The 17,289-nt window shown below is 40.0% G+C and overlaps 1 protein-coding gene across 1 annotated transcript; it reads right to left on the bottom strand.

Annotated features, from left to right (window-relative positions):
• Nucleotides 1–11,831: 11,831 nt before the first annotated feature.
• On the bottom strand, nt 11,832–15,024 carry LOC311507931 (putative nuclease HARBI1). Its single transcript, XM_084572474.1, has one exon. It carries the CDS (start codon nt 14,786–14,788, stop codon nt 13,760–13,762), a length of 1,029 nt encoding a protein of 342 aa, XP_084428600.1. The 5' UTR covers nt 14,789–15,024; the 3' UTR covers nt 11,832–13,759.
• Between the last annotated feature and the right edge of the window lie 2,265 nt (nt 15,025–17,289).

Raw genomic sequence — 17,289 nt, 5'->3', positions numbered from 1 at the left:
GGGGTCAGACCTCAGGCCTGAGGGCACAGAGCCATATTGAGGGGCTATTGTGTGTGTCTGTTATTCTCCTCTAGCCTGACCATCCTGCGCGTGCGTGTGTTCAAATGAATGCATGAATATGTGAAAGAGTGTCACATATGGGAGTGTATTTGCGCACTTGCTTGTGCGTGCTTGTGTGAATGAATGAACGTGTACGGCTGCGTGCGTGTGTGTGTGTGAGTGAGTGGAGGCCCCTGGCCAGGCCATTCGTTATTGATGCTCCCGCCTCGGGGTACGTCGGGGGAAATGGATGTGCGTGTGTGTGGGAGTGTGTCTGTGTGTGTGTGCGTACAGGGGGTCATGTTGTGTCGTCAAACAGCGGCTGGTGAAAGATGGCCAGTGCTGATATGATCAGTCATCTGTTGATCAAGATGTACTGCTGCCGCCTCGTCGCAGTTTCTCTCTTTGAATTTCACTGTTAACTCGCTCTTTCACTTCTCTCTCTCTCTTTCTCTGTTTTTGTCTCCCTTCCGTCTGTCTCTTTTCATTTGTCTTTCATTTTCACTTATTTTTTCTTTAGATTTTTTACATTCAACTGTTTTTCAAAGATCTCTGTGATGCCCATGTAATATCTTCGTGTCTTTCTTTGTGATATTTATTCTATTCCTCCCATGTAGAATCAGTTTCTTTGATTCTTGCTTTCTTTCTTGCTTTCTTTCTTTCTTTCTTTCTTTCTTTCTTATAGTGCTTCCTCTCTCCTCCCCTGCCTTTCTTTTTTTTTTTTTTTTGATCAGTGTGTCAATCACTGTAACACAGCCTGGGTATTGTCTTGTGTGCCTGACGTGACTTTGTGGTTTGAAGGTATTGATGTCTACATGTGTTGTCTGTCTGTGTGTCTTTATACTCTTCAGTTTTTTACCCCGCATGTCGCTCAATACTATTCTCCTCTGTCGTCTCTCTCTTCTGCTTCTGTCTCTTTCACCCTCGTCTTTCTCTTCCTTTCATTAAAGTGTCGTATTACATGAACACACGTACACACACACTAACACACAAACATGATCACACTTGCTGTGCATACTCATATGTTCGAATGCACATACACATGGTCAACACGAGAGCCAGACTAACTGCACAAGAGAGACACATACACACACACACATACACACTTGCGCACACACCCCAACTGCGGTAAGTAGGTAATGTGCTTTAGAAACTGTGGTTAAGTGTAAAACACCAGTCTAAAGTGCTCTGCCCTGCGGTGAGTAGCTAACGGGCTTCAGAGAGTTTGGTTTTTCAACCTTAAGGTGCTGTTGTTTTCTGTGGTTAAAAGATAATGGGGTTTTACTGTGTGGTTAAGAGCTGTGTGTGTGTGTGTGCGCGTGTGCTTGTGTGTGCTAAGAAATTAGTGCCAGCTGTGATTTAATTTAAGTTGAATTTAAAGGTTTACAAAGCCTTTTTTTTTTTTTTTACTCTTTTACACTCTGAGTTCTGAGTTGTAATTTCGGTGAAGTGCTATATGAACTGAAGTTGACTATTGACAAAAATTCAGAGTTAGAAAAAACATCGACACATGTGTGTGTGTGTATACTAGTAACCTGCCCAGGGTGTTTGGTTGCCTTACTTTATATGTAAGCTGGGATATGCTCCAACTCTCTTGAACAAGAAGTGAGCAGGATGGAATTTATATTGGAAACACTGGAGATGAAGGAGTGTAATTATTCCATGCAGGGTCTGGTTTTTGACAGTTCTTGTCATCGCTATGATATGATCCTTAATATAACTTGTAGCGAGCATGCAGTCTACAGTCGAATAGGTAATGTTATTACAGTAAAATGCTCTCTTTTTAAAACTAAGGTTTGTAGTTCGGCTCTTTCAATTGTAAGCACTGGTATTAAGTGTCTCTGTGTATTAAATCTTCCTTTCCGAAACTTCTGTTTTCATATAGATAGTGTTAGTATTTTTGGATTTTCTTTCTTAACTTTTCAAACAGTCTATATCTGTTCTTAATTAATAGCATACAGCAACAAATTTGATAAAACATCATCTGACAATCTGCAAGTTGTACTTAAATACTTTCATGCTAGTATTTATTCATGTAAATGTTCTATTCTGTGTATTTACATTTAACAATACTGTATTGTGTGTAGGTGTGTGCAGCGTATATAGTACACTGGATCATCTATGCATGTCCTCTTAAATCACTCATCACTGCATCAGTGTTGTTTTCTGTGGGAAATGGATAATGTCTTTACAATGTGTGGTTAGAGTCAAGACCAGCACAGTTCACTGTGCACTGACCCCAAGTGATACATAATGTAACAGCACTGACCACACTGATGTATTAGTGGACTAAATGACTGTATTAATGGTGCTCAATGCAGGGAGGGAGGCACTAAGAGGCCTGAAAAGTGCTTTAAGTGAAGGTGTGGAACAGTGATTGGCTATGATAGGGTGTGTGTGTGTATATGTGTGTGTGTGCGCGTGAGCGAGCAAACTCAGTTTTAAAGTGCATGCTCTTTTCCTGTTGTAAGTCAAATTTCCGACATCGGTGTGATGTGCTTTTAAGTTAGATCACAGAAACAAAAATAGATGCTGAATCTTTTTATTTATTTTTTTTGCCGCAAGAGTTTAAACAACACGTTGATACCTGTTTCCTGTGTTTATGACAATGAAGAGCAAAGTACAATCAAACATAGGATGTCAGGCACGTTTGAGAGATGACATTCAGCTTGGAAAAGACAAAGCTGTAACATTTGCCAAGTCTGGATTTGGATTACTTGCGTGTGTCAACGATGTGGCAAGTTGTTATTCTGATGTGGAGATATTTAATGTGAATTTTTCTAGTCTGGAACAAATTTTTCCAATCACTGGTTTTATGACCAAAGTGTTTAGTAAAGGTTGTGATTAGGCTTTTTATTTGTGAGGAGTAAGTCTGTCTCAGTTAGTGTCCTCACAAAAATAGAAGTCTGTTATCCTGACATGTCTGTCTGATTCATGTCACTGCAGTCTAATATTTGTCCCAGACATATGTAACATTATCTAATTCTTTCTCCCCCTATTTCTCTTCCTTCTTTCCTTCCTTTCTAGTTTCGTTGCTGTCCTCCCCTTCTCCCTCATTTCCTTTCCCCATCCATCCGTCATTCCCTTCTCTTTATCTCTGCCTTCCCCCCTTAGTTCCTTAGCGTCTAGCCCAAATTGTAAACAACTGTCATATCTGGCCTTCTTAAATAGCCTTCACCGTTGTGCCTGTGTATGCTTACATGCACGTGTGCACGCACACACACACACACCCACACACAGACAGACACACACTCCCAAGCATATCTCATCAATGTTTCAGACAGAGGGCTAAATATCAGCTAGCTATACCCCATGCCTAGTCCTCACTTATTTACATCCGGCTGCCCCCGCGCCACTGAAACCTCAACACCAACATCAATGATTCATCAGCCAATGTTTTAGCAAAATGCATACCTCCTCTGTCGATACGGAGGAGGAGAGGAGGGAAAGAGAAGGAGGAGAGAAAGGATAGGACAGAGGAAAGCGAGAAAAGAAGAGAGACGAGTTTAAAGGGAAGGTAAAGTAAGGGAGATAAGTGGTAGTCAAGAAGGAGCTGGTGATACAAGAAAGAAAATCTGGGAGTGATGATGGAAGGGAAAAGAGGATGGATAACAGAATCATCTGGACAAAGTGAAATAAGTAACAAGAGACACAACAGAAATGAGGAAGAATAGGGGAAACTATAGGGGAAAAAAAGAACAGCAAGACGAGTTATGAGACAAGAGCAAACAGGAGATACCTGTCCATCCTCCTGTTCCCTACTCTTCCTTCTCCGTGTCCAGCACTTGATCCCTCTTTTACGGATGAAACATGGTCTTTTTTATTTTATTTTTGCCAGAAATCAATGACATTCTGCAGACACACACAGACACAGGAGTCCGATATGTCTTTTACTCTTTAGATTTCAGTAGAATATGACCCCACTTTCCTCCTGGGGCTTTGCAGGAGTTCATGGACATTCACACATTGATTTTAAAAATGTACCTGCGTTTAGAGATCGTGGAGTGTGTGGTTTTGCGGTGTACAGTTACATAAGATGCAAGAGTAAAATAGTCTGAAGCCAAATGGGCAGGAAGACGGAATAAAAACGCTGTGATCACTTACCTTTCATTATACCTATAGTCCAATTCTTCTTTTTATTCGAGTCCTGTATTCAAAAGTAAGATCCTATTAACATACAGAGGGACAAATTTAATTGTTGTTCAAGAAGAAATTTTATGTAGACAGATAGATATTACTGCAACATTGAAGCACAATCACTGCAGGTGAGTTGGGTTTCACAACTAAACCTTTTTGCTTATTTAATTTTACATAGCAGCAGCAAAAAATGCAACTTATTTGAAAAGGTATCACATTAATGGATTAGCTTTCATTTACAATTTAATTTCTTCATGTGATATTCATTTTTATTACAACTGAACATAGTTCATTGTTTTAAACATCAAATTTGGAGCTCCATTGCACAGTAAATTCCCATACTAATAATATATAGTTTTATTTCAAATTATTTAATGTGAAATATCAAAATATTTTACAGCAATGCACAAACCCACAGCTTAGGATTCTTCAGTGTGCAAATGACTGACTTGACTGTCTTTAATAAGGAGATATAAACAGAGAGGGGACAGAGAAATGTAGAAACGGAGAAAAACAGAGGTAGTTGGCCTTGACTTTGAGGAAGAGTTGTTTCAGGGTAACAAGGACAAGACACTTCTGCTGTGTTTCTCTCTCCGCCGTTCTCTCTCTCCTTTTCTGTCATTTGGCGCCCAGGGTGAAATTATGATAATAAGAGAAAGGAAAAGCTATTACTGTGGCTGCTCTCTCATTATGTAAATGATATTAAACAGGCCCTCTGTGTGTGCATATGTGTGCGTTTTCTAGTGTGTATTCAAACCTGAGCAGCTGAGCAGGCAGGTGCATGTGCATGCACACGTGTTTTCGTGAACGCCGTCACGATTGTGTCGGCGTTTGTACATGTGCGTCTTTATTTGGCTGTTTGTAAGCGTGTGGACAGGATGAAAATGTCTTCCTCCAATTCTATGTGTCCTGGGGCTATGGGTGCTAATCTCCGCACAGTGATTACAAGGTGTCAAACTCGCCCACATTGATTATGACACGTTAATTACACGCTGTGTTTCCGCCTGCTTTGATGACACAACACACACATTAAAAGGTGTACTGTATGTATCTGTGACTTTGTGTTGGCATGAGATCAGTATGAATGTGAGGGGAAGCTGTGGACATGTCACAATGAGTATGTGATACTAGTGTGCTTCAGCGTGTGTCTGTGTGTGCGCACATTAAAATGTTTAGACAATTAGCAATCACTTGGATGTCTCAAATGTAGTAATTGCAGTGAATAGTTGGGGTTAACTGCACCACCAGGGATGACATAGTTTGTATTTAAGCAGTAAATATGAGTGGAAATGAAGTAAGGAGCTGATAAAGTGTTCTTGCCACCAATCTGATAATTTAATATTGTGTTTCAGCCAATCCTCCCATAGTGATTCATACAGGTCTTATCTCACCTGTATACTCCTATATCACATGAGCATTGTGCAACTGTATCGCATAGCTCTGTAATGCATTAAGAAAAAAATAACTCCCTCCAAACTATTCGTTAAAGATTTTCATTTTATTTTCCAACGATCAAACCTTCTTCTGTTTCCCTTATGACAAAAAAAGAAAACCACTTGTACACTTGCTATATGGTTTCAACAAAATGAGCTAACAGACTTAAACGTCTTTATAAATAGTGGTGTATAACTTCGCTTGAACATTCACACAACCAATATTAAATCAGGATTCTCTTTAGGCCAGAAGTTCTGTAAAGTATGTTTAGTTATGTTCTTTAACGTTTGGTTTTGGTTATGGCTGATGTTATGTGTGCTTGTCTTCGTTCTCAGTCCGATAATTTTTAAAACGCCTTGATCTGCACTTAAAACAGTCAGGACCTCCCCAGTTACAAGACTGATTTGTTCAGATTCAGAGTAAAAAGTAAAAATCTTTAGCTTTGTCAATGGCTTCTGAAAACAATGCAGTGTTATTTAAACCCGATAAACATACTGACAGTATGGATTTTTGGGCTAAGTCACCTTGTCCCCTTTTTTCTGCTAAATACCAAGGCTTCATTAAAACATGCATAAAGTAATCCACCCATCGTTTTTCATGCTGACACATACTGTATTTACAACAACAACAATAAATGTAAAACATTGTTACACACTGCAGTAGAAAATCACCTCTACTGCATTCCTAGTTCAAGCAGATTATGTCACTTTACCAAATCTGGCAGATACTGGGCAAGAGGGAACTGCCTTCCTGTCATCTGGTCCGTCAGTGTCTCCTACCACAGGCACGACGCCCTGGTTCAAGGCAGTTGCAGAGGCAATCAGCAAAGCCATTCATTCCAACGAACACCACCACAGGAAAGAAAAACTCACTTTTCCAAAGCTGGCGAGAAGCTCTGTCTATTACCAAGACAGGACCATGTCCTTAGCCCCAGACAGGCAGTTGAGAGTAGATCTTGGATGATCACTCTGTCTTGACCTGACTGGATTAGGAGACGCTGGATGGCGTATCTATCGACACAGAGGATACAGAGTAGATCATGAGATGGCTTTGGATAAACAGGGCAGGCCTGATGCTTGGAGCTCTTGGGATGCAAGTGGAGGCTTGACCAACCTCAGATGGACCACCTTGATGATGGCACTGATGTTGAAAGACTCTAAATCCCACATGATACTAGGAACATCACTAATGGTGCATAGGGTAATGCTGGTATTTGCAAATGGTTAATTGACTGCATTTACATGGTCTTTAGTATCCCAATTTTGAGGCTTATCCCGGCTTTGAGCATATTCGGGATATGGTGTTTACATGGAACACAGAGAAACCCGGTTATTCATATCCCCGTATACATGATAAATAACAGTATCCCGTTTTCCGATCGCTGCATCCTATCTGCGCATGCGTGATTTACGTCTTTTTCAATGTTTTCCAACGCGATCTAACTTGTTCAACGGAGCGAGGTGGAAAACCAGCGTCACGTAGCTTTTCCGCAGCAGATTTGAACACATCAGTATGTCGGTGTTTTCTGCCATCTAAACACGTCGTTATGTTGAGTTCTTTCATTACTTTAAGGGAAAATTCTGTCTCTTCGTCGCTCCAAAAGTGAGACGTTCTCATTGCCGCCATGTTGTTTGTATATCTAGTGCGTCACTTGGCGTCACTCGCGCCTGCGCAGACAGTGGCAGCCGTCAGAAATCGGGATAAGGTGTATACATGCTTCAGTATCCCGGCTTCTATCGGAGTACTCCAGGTAGCAAAGCCGGGTTTCTTGAAATCGGGAAATGGGGATATCCCGATTTCTGAATTCGGGATATGGTGTTTACATGGACAAACACGAAAACGGGATATTTCAATATCCCGATCAAATTCGGGATACTAAAGACCATGTAAACGCAGTAACTGATTAATGATCATGCATTAAATAGATTGCAACAAGGTATGTCATTTGCCCATTGGTGCCTACAACTTTATGATCAAAGGTGAAAAAAACATATAGTACATTGGCCAAAAATGATTTTAGTGTTTCTGATTGTCATCCTCTGCTTATTGTAGCCTAAATAATTCACATTTAAAAACTTCTTGAAAGACAAGGTAAATGTGTGTCTTTACAATGTCAACCCGTTTCCCAGTAAGTTGTTGGATTTTTATTAAACACAGATACTGCAACAGATAATACAGTGACATAAAAAACACAAGTAATCATGTGCAAACAACAACGATTTTTTTTTTCTAAAACATTATTGGACCAGTAATAAAATGCACTAATGCAATGATAATCAATAGTCATTGTTTCACCTGATTTCACATCGAGTCTCTAACCAAACCACAGAGGGGAGGAGAAGCTAATTACAATATTCTTTATGTGATTATTAACTTTTCTGACAAATATTGACAACAGGCTGAACCTCTTATTTTTTCATGTCTCTTTCTGTCCCTAGTCTCTTTCCTTCTTTTTTTCTTTTTTTTTTCGCGTTTGATTGCATGTGCACTTTAATACATTTTGGATTTTATGTTTGTGTGCGTGTGTGCATGTGTCGGTGGTCTGTCCTGCTCTACTCCATTGCTTGTTTATATGATTCATACCACAGGTCCTCAGGGGTTTATAAATATTGATCGTTACAAAGGATGGATAGATGCTTGATAGCCTGTCCAGGCCCTGGGAATACACACACACACACACACACACACACATCCACAGACCCACACACACATATGCGCACACGCCTAAATCCCTCCAAGTAGCCACAGCCCAATACAATATCTCTTTAATGTGTTGCTTTGATTCAGAAAACAAAGGCAATATTTTTAAATGAAAATGCTACTCAAGTGTTTTTTTTATAGTTTTATATTCATGCTCTGTCTCAACTTTGCACACAAAGACATTTTTACATTTTATTATCTTGTATAGATTTCAGAACCTTGCAACATTCAGAGCTATATGTGCTGCAATATGTCTGTGTAAATACAGAAGTGGAGGAGGCATAGTTCAATGTTGACCGGTCTGATATGTCTGATTCAAGTTTTTGCTATATGTGTATGCCTTAGAAGGAGGTTGTTTGCAACATATGCTCTATCTGACCACTTAAACATACAGTTGGCTGGATGGACAATGAGGAGCTTGCAAAAATACACATTATAGCTATCATCAAAAACAGGTCAGTCCTGTTTGCACTAAGGGATACAACAGTGATTGTAAAACATCTGAATTGTCGACATCAGAATATTGTGTGAAATATTATATATCCATTCGCAGGCTGTCCTGCACTTTTTATGAAGCTGCATTTTAAAGACAGTGTCTCTGAGAGAGTGCAGTAGGGACACTTGAGATGAGTCACATTTGAAATTTCAGCCAGTAACTTTATATTTATTGCTGGTGAGTGAACATTACATCCAGGATTTGAAAATCCATTTTTTATTTCATGTATTTGCTTTTCAAAAAACTAACAGTTTACATACAGCTGGAGATTTGCAAATTTGGGAATGATCTCTGGTTTACAATGAAGCTGATGAAGGTTACAACTCCTCATAGGATAATAAAACAGTACTTTAATGTTCAAAATACCACTTGTGTTTCTAAAATCTAAATCAATTGGCAGCAAACGGCGTGTATTTTTCTATCATTTTGGCAACTTGTCATTTTCCCATGGCATGACAGAGCAGTCCAAAGCATACGGCAGAGACTTCTGTAAATGTAATCTTATATTCTCCATTAGTCTTGTGGCGTACGTGGATGGTACAGCACATGTTCAAAGCTTGAGCGAGAGTGACAGGATGGCCCCTCAGAGCACACAATAGATTGAGATGATTGGATTGAGGCTTGGCTAAAAGTGCAGCAAGACCACTTGAAGAGGCCGAGTGTCTGAACCGGAATAATGGGACAGCGAGATCAGACGCGGTTACCCTGATCCCATCTGCAATGCCAGATATTTCTGAACACTCTAAACCATCTTTGTTACACACTTCTTAAAAGGTCCCCTCTGTGAGCGAGAGAGTGAAAGAGAGGGAAAGAAAGGGGGGATAATGAGATGGAAAGATAAGAAGACAAGCTGTATTTCCTGGTACCCAACTGGGTTACTAGACACTTGTAAACACTCTACAGGTCACACACATTCCCCCTCACACATTTTAAATTATCCTCTATGTGAGTGTGTGTATGGTGGAATATTTAGGGAACCATGTTTGCACGGCTCCAGTGAACTGCTCTATACCAGTAAGCATACTGTGGGCTTCAGAGTTTGGTTTCTTTCCAGCTGTCAAGCCAATTTGAGGGGAACATCTGAAATGTTACAATAATTTTCCTCTTTCAACAGTCACTGTTGACAGTTTCTAATTTCCAAATACTTTAAAATACGGTAAATTTATGGAAGATTGTCAGTGGTACTGCTAGGTGTAGTGCTTTTTATCTTCTGATCATTGATCATGTATCCATCCTGTTAAAAAAACAGTCATTATATTTACTTTATATTGGTCATTGTCAACAACTTGGAATTTGTAAAGGCCCCCTAGAGACTCGTTGTAGTCTCCACCTGTAGAACTTAAGCTACATTTATGCTTCTGCATCAGATCTGCACCGTAGGTAGCTCCATATCCTACTGTATAGCCTAATGTGTGCCTCCCCAGAAAAATAACTACACGTCACTGAAAATTGATGCCACCACAACTGTGACTCGAGATGCATTTCCTCGTGGAAGCCGACTGGCCTTAAAAGCAGAGGAAATTCACCCTCCTTCCCCTGTACCCCATCTACTCGGATATCTTTTCTCTTTTCTGCGTTACCATGATTTTGGGAAAAGTAACTGTTCAACATGTACGAGCTTCACTTCCAAACAGCTTTGATTGAAGAACAAGCTCAACTCGGCTGACTAGCTCCAGAACGATGGACACACCAGTGTGCAGTATAAATACTTAAAACCATGTAGGCCAGTCATGTAAACTACAATGCAGGCTTTGCTTTGATCCAACACAGAAGCATAAATCTAGATGTTCTATTTATTCCAATTAAGGGAAATCTTATTCTTACAAAAACATTGTGATATTTTCGACATTCATCTGTTTCCCATTGCTGGCTACAGTCACAGGTCCCTTTCAACGTTCCCCTGTGCATAAAGCAAAATCTATAGAGAAACATTACAGGTTGGTATGAAATGACTCGGACAACATCAGTGGACACATTCAGTAATCCTCTCTTGTGGCATAAAAGTCCAGCAGCCTGGGTCAAAATATTATAATTGCAAACCTTTCGAGGGACTGTTACAGAAGCTTACTGTATCTATGATTTTGGAATGAAATATATTGGTGTTATGTTCTGAAGTCCATCTTTTTGAGCTTAAATGTAAAACAGAAAGAGGCACCTCTGTGCGTGTTTTTAGCATATGTGTGCGCGTGCCCCTGTTCATCTCACAGTGTGTGTTAGTGTCTAATTCCCAGTGACAGATAACTGGTTGGAGCATCACTGTGTCAGCTCTGTTTACCCAGGACAGGCCTCCTGGAAATTAGACTTAACTCATAACCACAGGCACCAATTGTCCTCCTCCTACACACAATCGCAAACACACACCGGCACCCACATACATCTATATGGAGAAACTTCCCTATGCTTCCCAATGCTCTAAAATAAATATAGAATAAACAAATATGAGCATCCACATATCAATGCACACACAAGCGGATATTATACGGAAACACATATAGGGCACAAAGAAACTCTGAAACATTTCTAGACAAACATACACACACACATAAACACGCAACACACTGTACCAGAAAACAACTTATTCAGTACCTGTCACCTCCGCTTAATAAATAAGAATCTGGTTTTGTCGGTGTGTGTGGGGATGAGAGGTTTAAGGTTTATTTGAGTGTGTGACTTTGTGTGAGGGCAAAATAGAGAAAGGCTGAGCGGAGGAGCGTAGCTGTCTAGATTAACCATCTAGTCGGTATGGTCAGGCCCCTTAATGAAAACCAATAGAGATTCACTCTGCTTTAATGAACAACACACACAGCTCACAGCCTCAATTTACACCTGCAATAAGGCCCTGTCACTCACCATGTGTGTGTCTGTGTGTGTGTGTGTGACTGAGAGCAAGGGCCTGAGCTGGTAAGGGGAAGTTTTCTTTCTCCCTCCCTTTCTTTTGTTTCTCTCCATCTCTGTTATTGTCTTCTTCTCTTTTTATTTCTTCCATTCTCTTTTTTTTATTTTTTTAACTTTTATGTAACTTCCACTTTTCTTTGTAAAAGATGTGCGTTCATGGCCTTGTGCGCGTGTTTGTATGTGGCGCTTGCAGAGCCGGTCTGGCAGGTGACACCCCTGATCTTGCTTCTGCAACCAGTAAGCAACCCTGGCAATCAGAAGCCACCAAATTAATTACCATGTGGGTGTTTGTCATTGAGCTAGAGAGGTATTTGACCAAACACACAAACTCACTTACAAACTTGACTGTCCCGGTTTGTAAGGCCCAACACAGAGTGGATGACGGAATGATCAGTTCCTCTGTATTAAAATTGATCCGCCTGTTTGCAGGGTTATTACAGGCGTGCCTCTGTTAAATCTCTTTTAATTACATTTAATTGCCTTTCATTCATCACAGACATGTCTGTGAAGTCCAGTGCAGTGTTAATTTTGGCAGCAAATTCTGATTTAGTCTTAGTCTTAGTCTTTTGAATAACGCACCATTTAGTCTTAGTCATATTTTAGTCATCTGAAATCTTTTAGTCTTAGTCTAGTTTTAGTCGACAATGGCCCGGTTTCACAGACAAGGCTTATATCAAGTCAGGAGTAGGCCTAAGTCAGACTAGTAAAGCTAGGTCATTTAAGCGGCTTGCATGAACGTGGCTTACATTTGTCTTAGTTAGTCCCAGACTGTGGAGTCCTGGAGTAAGCTTAAACGAGAACACCTGGGTCAAGCCTCATTAGCCTAAGTGGGAGCACAGCCTGTTAGCCTATTGGTGCTCATAAAAACCTGGAATGGAATTGAGGACAGCGTTGCTGGAGGGAATTCTGACACCAAACATGGCTGGAGGTAAAAGAAAACGCTCTAAGAACTATACTGAATATGAAAAAACTCTACTTAAACAGATTGTGGGAACTCATGCTGTTATTGAAAGTAAAGGCCACAGTGCTGCTATTGAACAAAGGAAGAGGAGTGCTTGGGCTGCCATTTGTAGTGAATTCAATGCAAATGAAAATGTAACCACAAGAGCGGTACAGCAACTGCAGGTGAGACATGTCAATTATGATCTGTATATCACAGATGTCATATAGTTTTGTGACATTGTCTATATTGAATGATATCTGCATTCATAGACTCTGTGGAAGAACATCAAATTAGATTTGAAAAAAAGGAATGCAGAGGCCAGAAGAGAGAGATTTACTACTGGTGGTGGACCCCCACCTAGTAAAGACAAGACTGATGAATTGGCGGACTTGTTGACTGGGATAATAGAGGACCAGCAACCTCTGGATGGTATACCAGATGATGACCATTTGGACAGTGGACATGAAGAACTGAGCACAAATGGTAAATATATGATAGAAAGCAAATTAGTTACCTCATTCTGTACATACAGATTATTCCACTGTCTGTGTTTATTTTATTTCATTTCATGTGAGTTTTTGTATCTAACAGTGATCTTTTCACAGAGGAAACCATTCTAACCCTGGTGGAAGAGCCAGTGCACAGTGACTGTTCACCCTCCACATCTGGTACGGCATCCCAGAGAAAAGATACTGTCACCACCTTCCAGCAGAGACCAAAAAGGATGTCCATGCATGAAAAGTTAGCCTTAGAATTTCATGAGCTGAAAATGAAATATCTGAAAGAAGAGCATGACATGAAAATGAGAATTTTACAGGTCGAATTAGATATGAAATTAGAAGAGAGAGCTGTTCAAAGAAAGATGCATGAGACAGCTATATAGTGTAATGAAATATCTTGTGAAAATAAATTGTGAGTGATTGTGAAATTGTGAGAGTGTGAATAACGTAAACACCACTACCTACATTTTAGAACAGCCTTGGTTAAGTTTCCCATTTAATTTTTCTGCACACTATTTATATATGTTGTACACAACAAACAAAACAAGCAAGGCAAAAGGCAAGGCAAAAACAAGCCGTAATCAATGCATTCCATGGTTAAATGTATTTTTTTTTCTAACTGAAGTGCTGCAATGTGAAAGCAGCTCTGAGCGCAAGTCCTCCTTGGTTATTTTCTGCCACGGGCATGGGCACATTTGGATCAATCTGGTCTTCCATTGGAGGGTCAGGACAATTATGCTGCTTCAGGTAGTTGTGCAGCACAGCTGTAGCAATGATCACCTTGCAGCATCTTCTTGGCTCAAAGCGAAGTGTATTGCGTAAAGCCTGGAATCGATTCTTCCACACTCCAAACATACGTTCGACCATCCCTCTAGTGCGAATATGAGCTCTGTTGTATCTTTGCTGCTCAGTTGTTGTGGGATGTGGCCAAGGTGTGAATAAATAGGAACTCTGAGCATATCCACTGTCACCAAGTAGTAGTCCACTATGTTGCCCTCTCTCAAACTGAGCACACAATGAAGAGTTGTGAAAAATCCTTGAATCATGTGTTGCTCCTTTCCAACGGGCAACAATGTTTGAAAACTCTAAATTGGGAGTGCATACAGCCTGGACATTGATGGAAAACCAGTTCTTACGGTTCCTGTACTCCTCAGCATCAGGAGTTGATGGACACTTGATTTCAACATGACATCCATCTATACAGCCAATCACTCCCGGGAAGTTCCCATATTCATAGAAACGTATTTTATAGTTGGCTTGCTCAGCAGCATCAGGGAACATAATGTACAGATTTCTCAGTTCACAAATGGCACTGCAGACATTGTGAACTATTCTACAGACTGTTGCTTCACTGACACCACACAAATCACCAGTCTCACGATGAAAGGTTCCAGATGCCAAGAATCTCAAAGTGATCAGAACTTGGAAAGAACTTGGTACAGGCCTTCCTCTTTGAGACATGGAGGAAAGTCTAGGCTCAAGCAATGTAATGATCTCCAATGCATCTTCTTTGTACATACGGAAGCGGTCTCGGAAAGTTATTTCATCGTACTGATTCAATGGATTGCTCCTGTCCACAGGTATTTGTCTGGCTGGCCTCTGTAGTGAATATTGGTCTTCATTTAGATATTCCAAATACTCCATGCTCCCAAACCATCTGTGCTCCCTTTCACAAACACTACCAAGCTGAAGTTAAACCTGCCTCTTTGCAGGATTAATATAAACTACAATTTAGTCCTAGAGTAGCTCTAATCTACCCTCTTGCAATTGGCTTTGTTTAATCCAGAACAGACAAAATCTATGACTAATTTAAGATAGGTCTCTGCAAGTGACTTAAAGTTAAGCAAGCTCAAACAGCATTTTAGTCTGGGATTAGGCTTAAGCCTTGTCTGTGAAACCGGGCCTAAATATCATAAGAATTTTAGTCTTAGCCTAGTCTTAAGTCTTTTAGTCTTAGTCTTAGTCTAATTTTAGTAGACCAAACATTAGCAGATTTTAGTTGACTAAATCTACAGGGGACTTAGTTGACTAATATCTTATGGAATGGTATTAAGGTTTGAATATGCAATACAGACACAGATTTAACGGCTGTAATACAAAACATGTATTTTATTTTTCAAAAACACTGACCGTGGCTTTTTCACAAAAGGAAAAATAAACTGCAATTCTCAAAAACAATAATAAAACTATTGGTTGTAATGCCACTGCAGAAGGTATCTAAATACAGAAACTCAGGAAACCGATAGGAACCAAAACAACGTCTGTAACATTAACTACTCAGAATGTTACACACGTTGTTTTTGGTTCCTATCGGTTTCCTGAATATATACGTTCGGGTGTGGATGTGTAAATGCGTATAGTACTTTGTAGAAGCGCTCAATGAGGCGTCTATGTATGTACAGTATGTGTTTGTCTATGATTAACGTAACCAGAGTTGCTAGTTATTGCACCTGACCAAATTCGATTTGGGCCTCAGTTGTATTTGCACTTGATAAACCAAATCTAGCGAGGGTAGCAACTCTTAACAAACTTAAAACACTGAACAGCACACAGTAGTAGATACCGTAGACAGCCATGACATGCATTTTAGAGTTAACGAGCTAACTAGCTTACCTTCGTATGGATTTCAGGATAACTCGCTTGCAAGTGTCGTTTCAAGTTCGTTGTATTTTTACCGGCGATAGTAGGTCCACGCGGTTTGAAAAGCGTCTTGTTTTCAGTAATGGTAAACTGGAAATGAGTCCATATATCTTGCCTCTGTTTTCTCCCCGGCTGTGACATATCGCGGTGTTAATAAAAAACTGCGAGTGCATGTATATAATGACCCTTGTAGCAGTCTACCGACCATCAATGAGCGCCTTACCGCTCTCCAGAGTTTGTTCTGATTGGTTGTCTTTCCAAGTCATCCAGCTCTGTCGTTCTGATTGGATTTCGTCCTTGTCAAATATTTTAGTCTCGTTTTTATTCGTTAACGAAAATGTCAATAACTTTCGTCATAGTTTTAGTCTTTGGGCATATTTTGTATTTAGTTATGGTCTCGTTTTTGTCAGAGAAAAAAAGGTCGTTGACTAAAACTATGACGAAAATTTTTCGTCAACGAAATTAACACTGATCCAGTGTGCTTATGAAGATAGTAGATAATTTTTGTTGACAGTCTTCTTGAGTGTGACGTCAGAGGTCAAACATAACTGAAAAGATAATAAAAAGTACAGTGATAAATAAATCACATTGCATGGTTTAACATTTGTAAGTATTACCAAAGCATTCATTTAAACAGATGACATTAGTCATCCACATATATGGTAGTAGAATAAAAATGGTTCATCATAGTGCGATTTAATACTGTGATAGTGACTGGAAAGAAATGGTCATTTTGTTTTGGTATGATATGAAACATAAAGACAGTTTAGCAAGAATATATGCTGTATATTAGTAGTAGAACAAAGATCTACTAGGACTGACTAATTCAGAAAGAACATACAATACTGCAACACTATGTAGAGAACTGACACAAGCACAAGTAGATTAAAAAAGGAAAGAAAAAGAAGAAAGGTACTACAAAATCAATCTTGTGAGTTAAACTCTGAGCTCTAGTTACGGGTAGAAGATCATATCACAATCAGATAACACATTTTCATTGTGAGATATGTTTTTGGCTTTTAATGATTGTTTGGCATCACTGAGCCGAGGCAAGGCAGTTGGGAGTTCAGTGCAGTTTAACTTGGGGGGGAATAATAAATTCTCCGATTTGTTTTCTCTAAATACAGGAGTGTAGAAACATTTGATACCATGTCTGTTGTTTGAAAATATATTAAAAACAAGAAGGTAGCAGGCACCCAGCACGTAGTGAGAGGTGAGTGCTACCTTTGCCGGTAAGGTGAGGTAAAATAAGGGTAACAGCTGACACTGTGTTATCTGAACAGGTATTTGACCTGTCTGACCTGACTGTGTTACGACTAGACTAGCAACATGATCTCAGCCTGACCAGGGATGAGCACTGTGACTGACTAATTCAGCAGCCAGACGCGCAGGGAGAAGCCGCTTCCTCTGCGTGTGTATGTAGAGAGAGAGAAAGAGAGACTTCAACACCATCTTTCCTTCACCATAGTGTAACTTTCACACACACAGTACTTCTCCAACAGGAC

The sequence above is a fragment of the Chelon labrosus genome, assembly GCF_963514085.1.
Source record: "Chelon labrosus genome assembly, chromosome: 22".
NCBI classification, from domain to species: Eukaryota; Metazoa; Chordata; class Actinopteri; order Mugiliformes; family Mugilidae; genus Chelon; species Chelon labrosus.
Note: the sequence above shows the minus strand (reverse complement) of the source record. Positions and strands in the feature narration are given on the sequence as shown.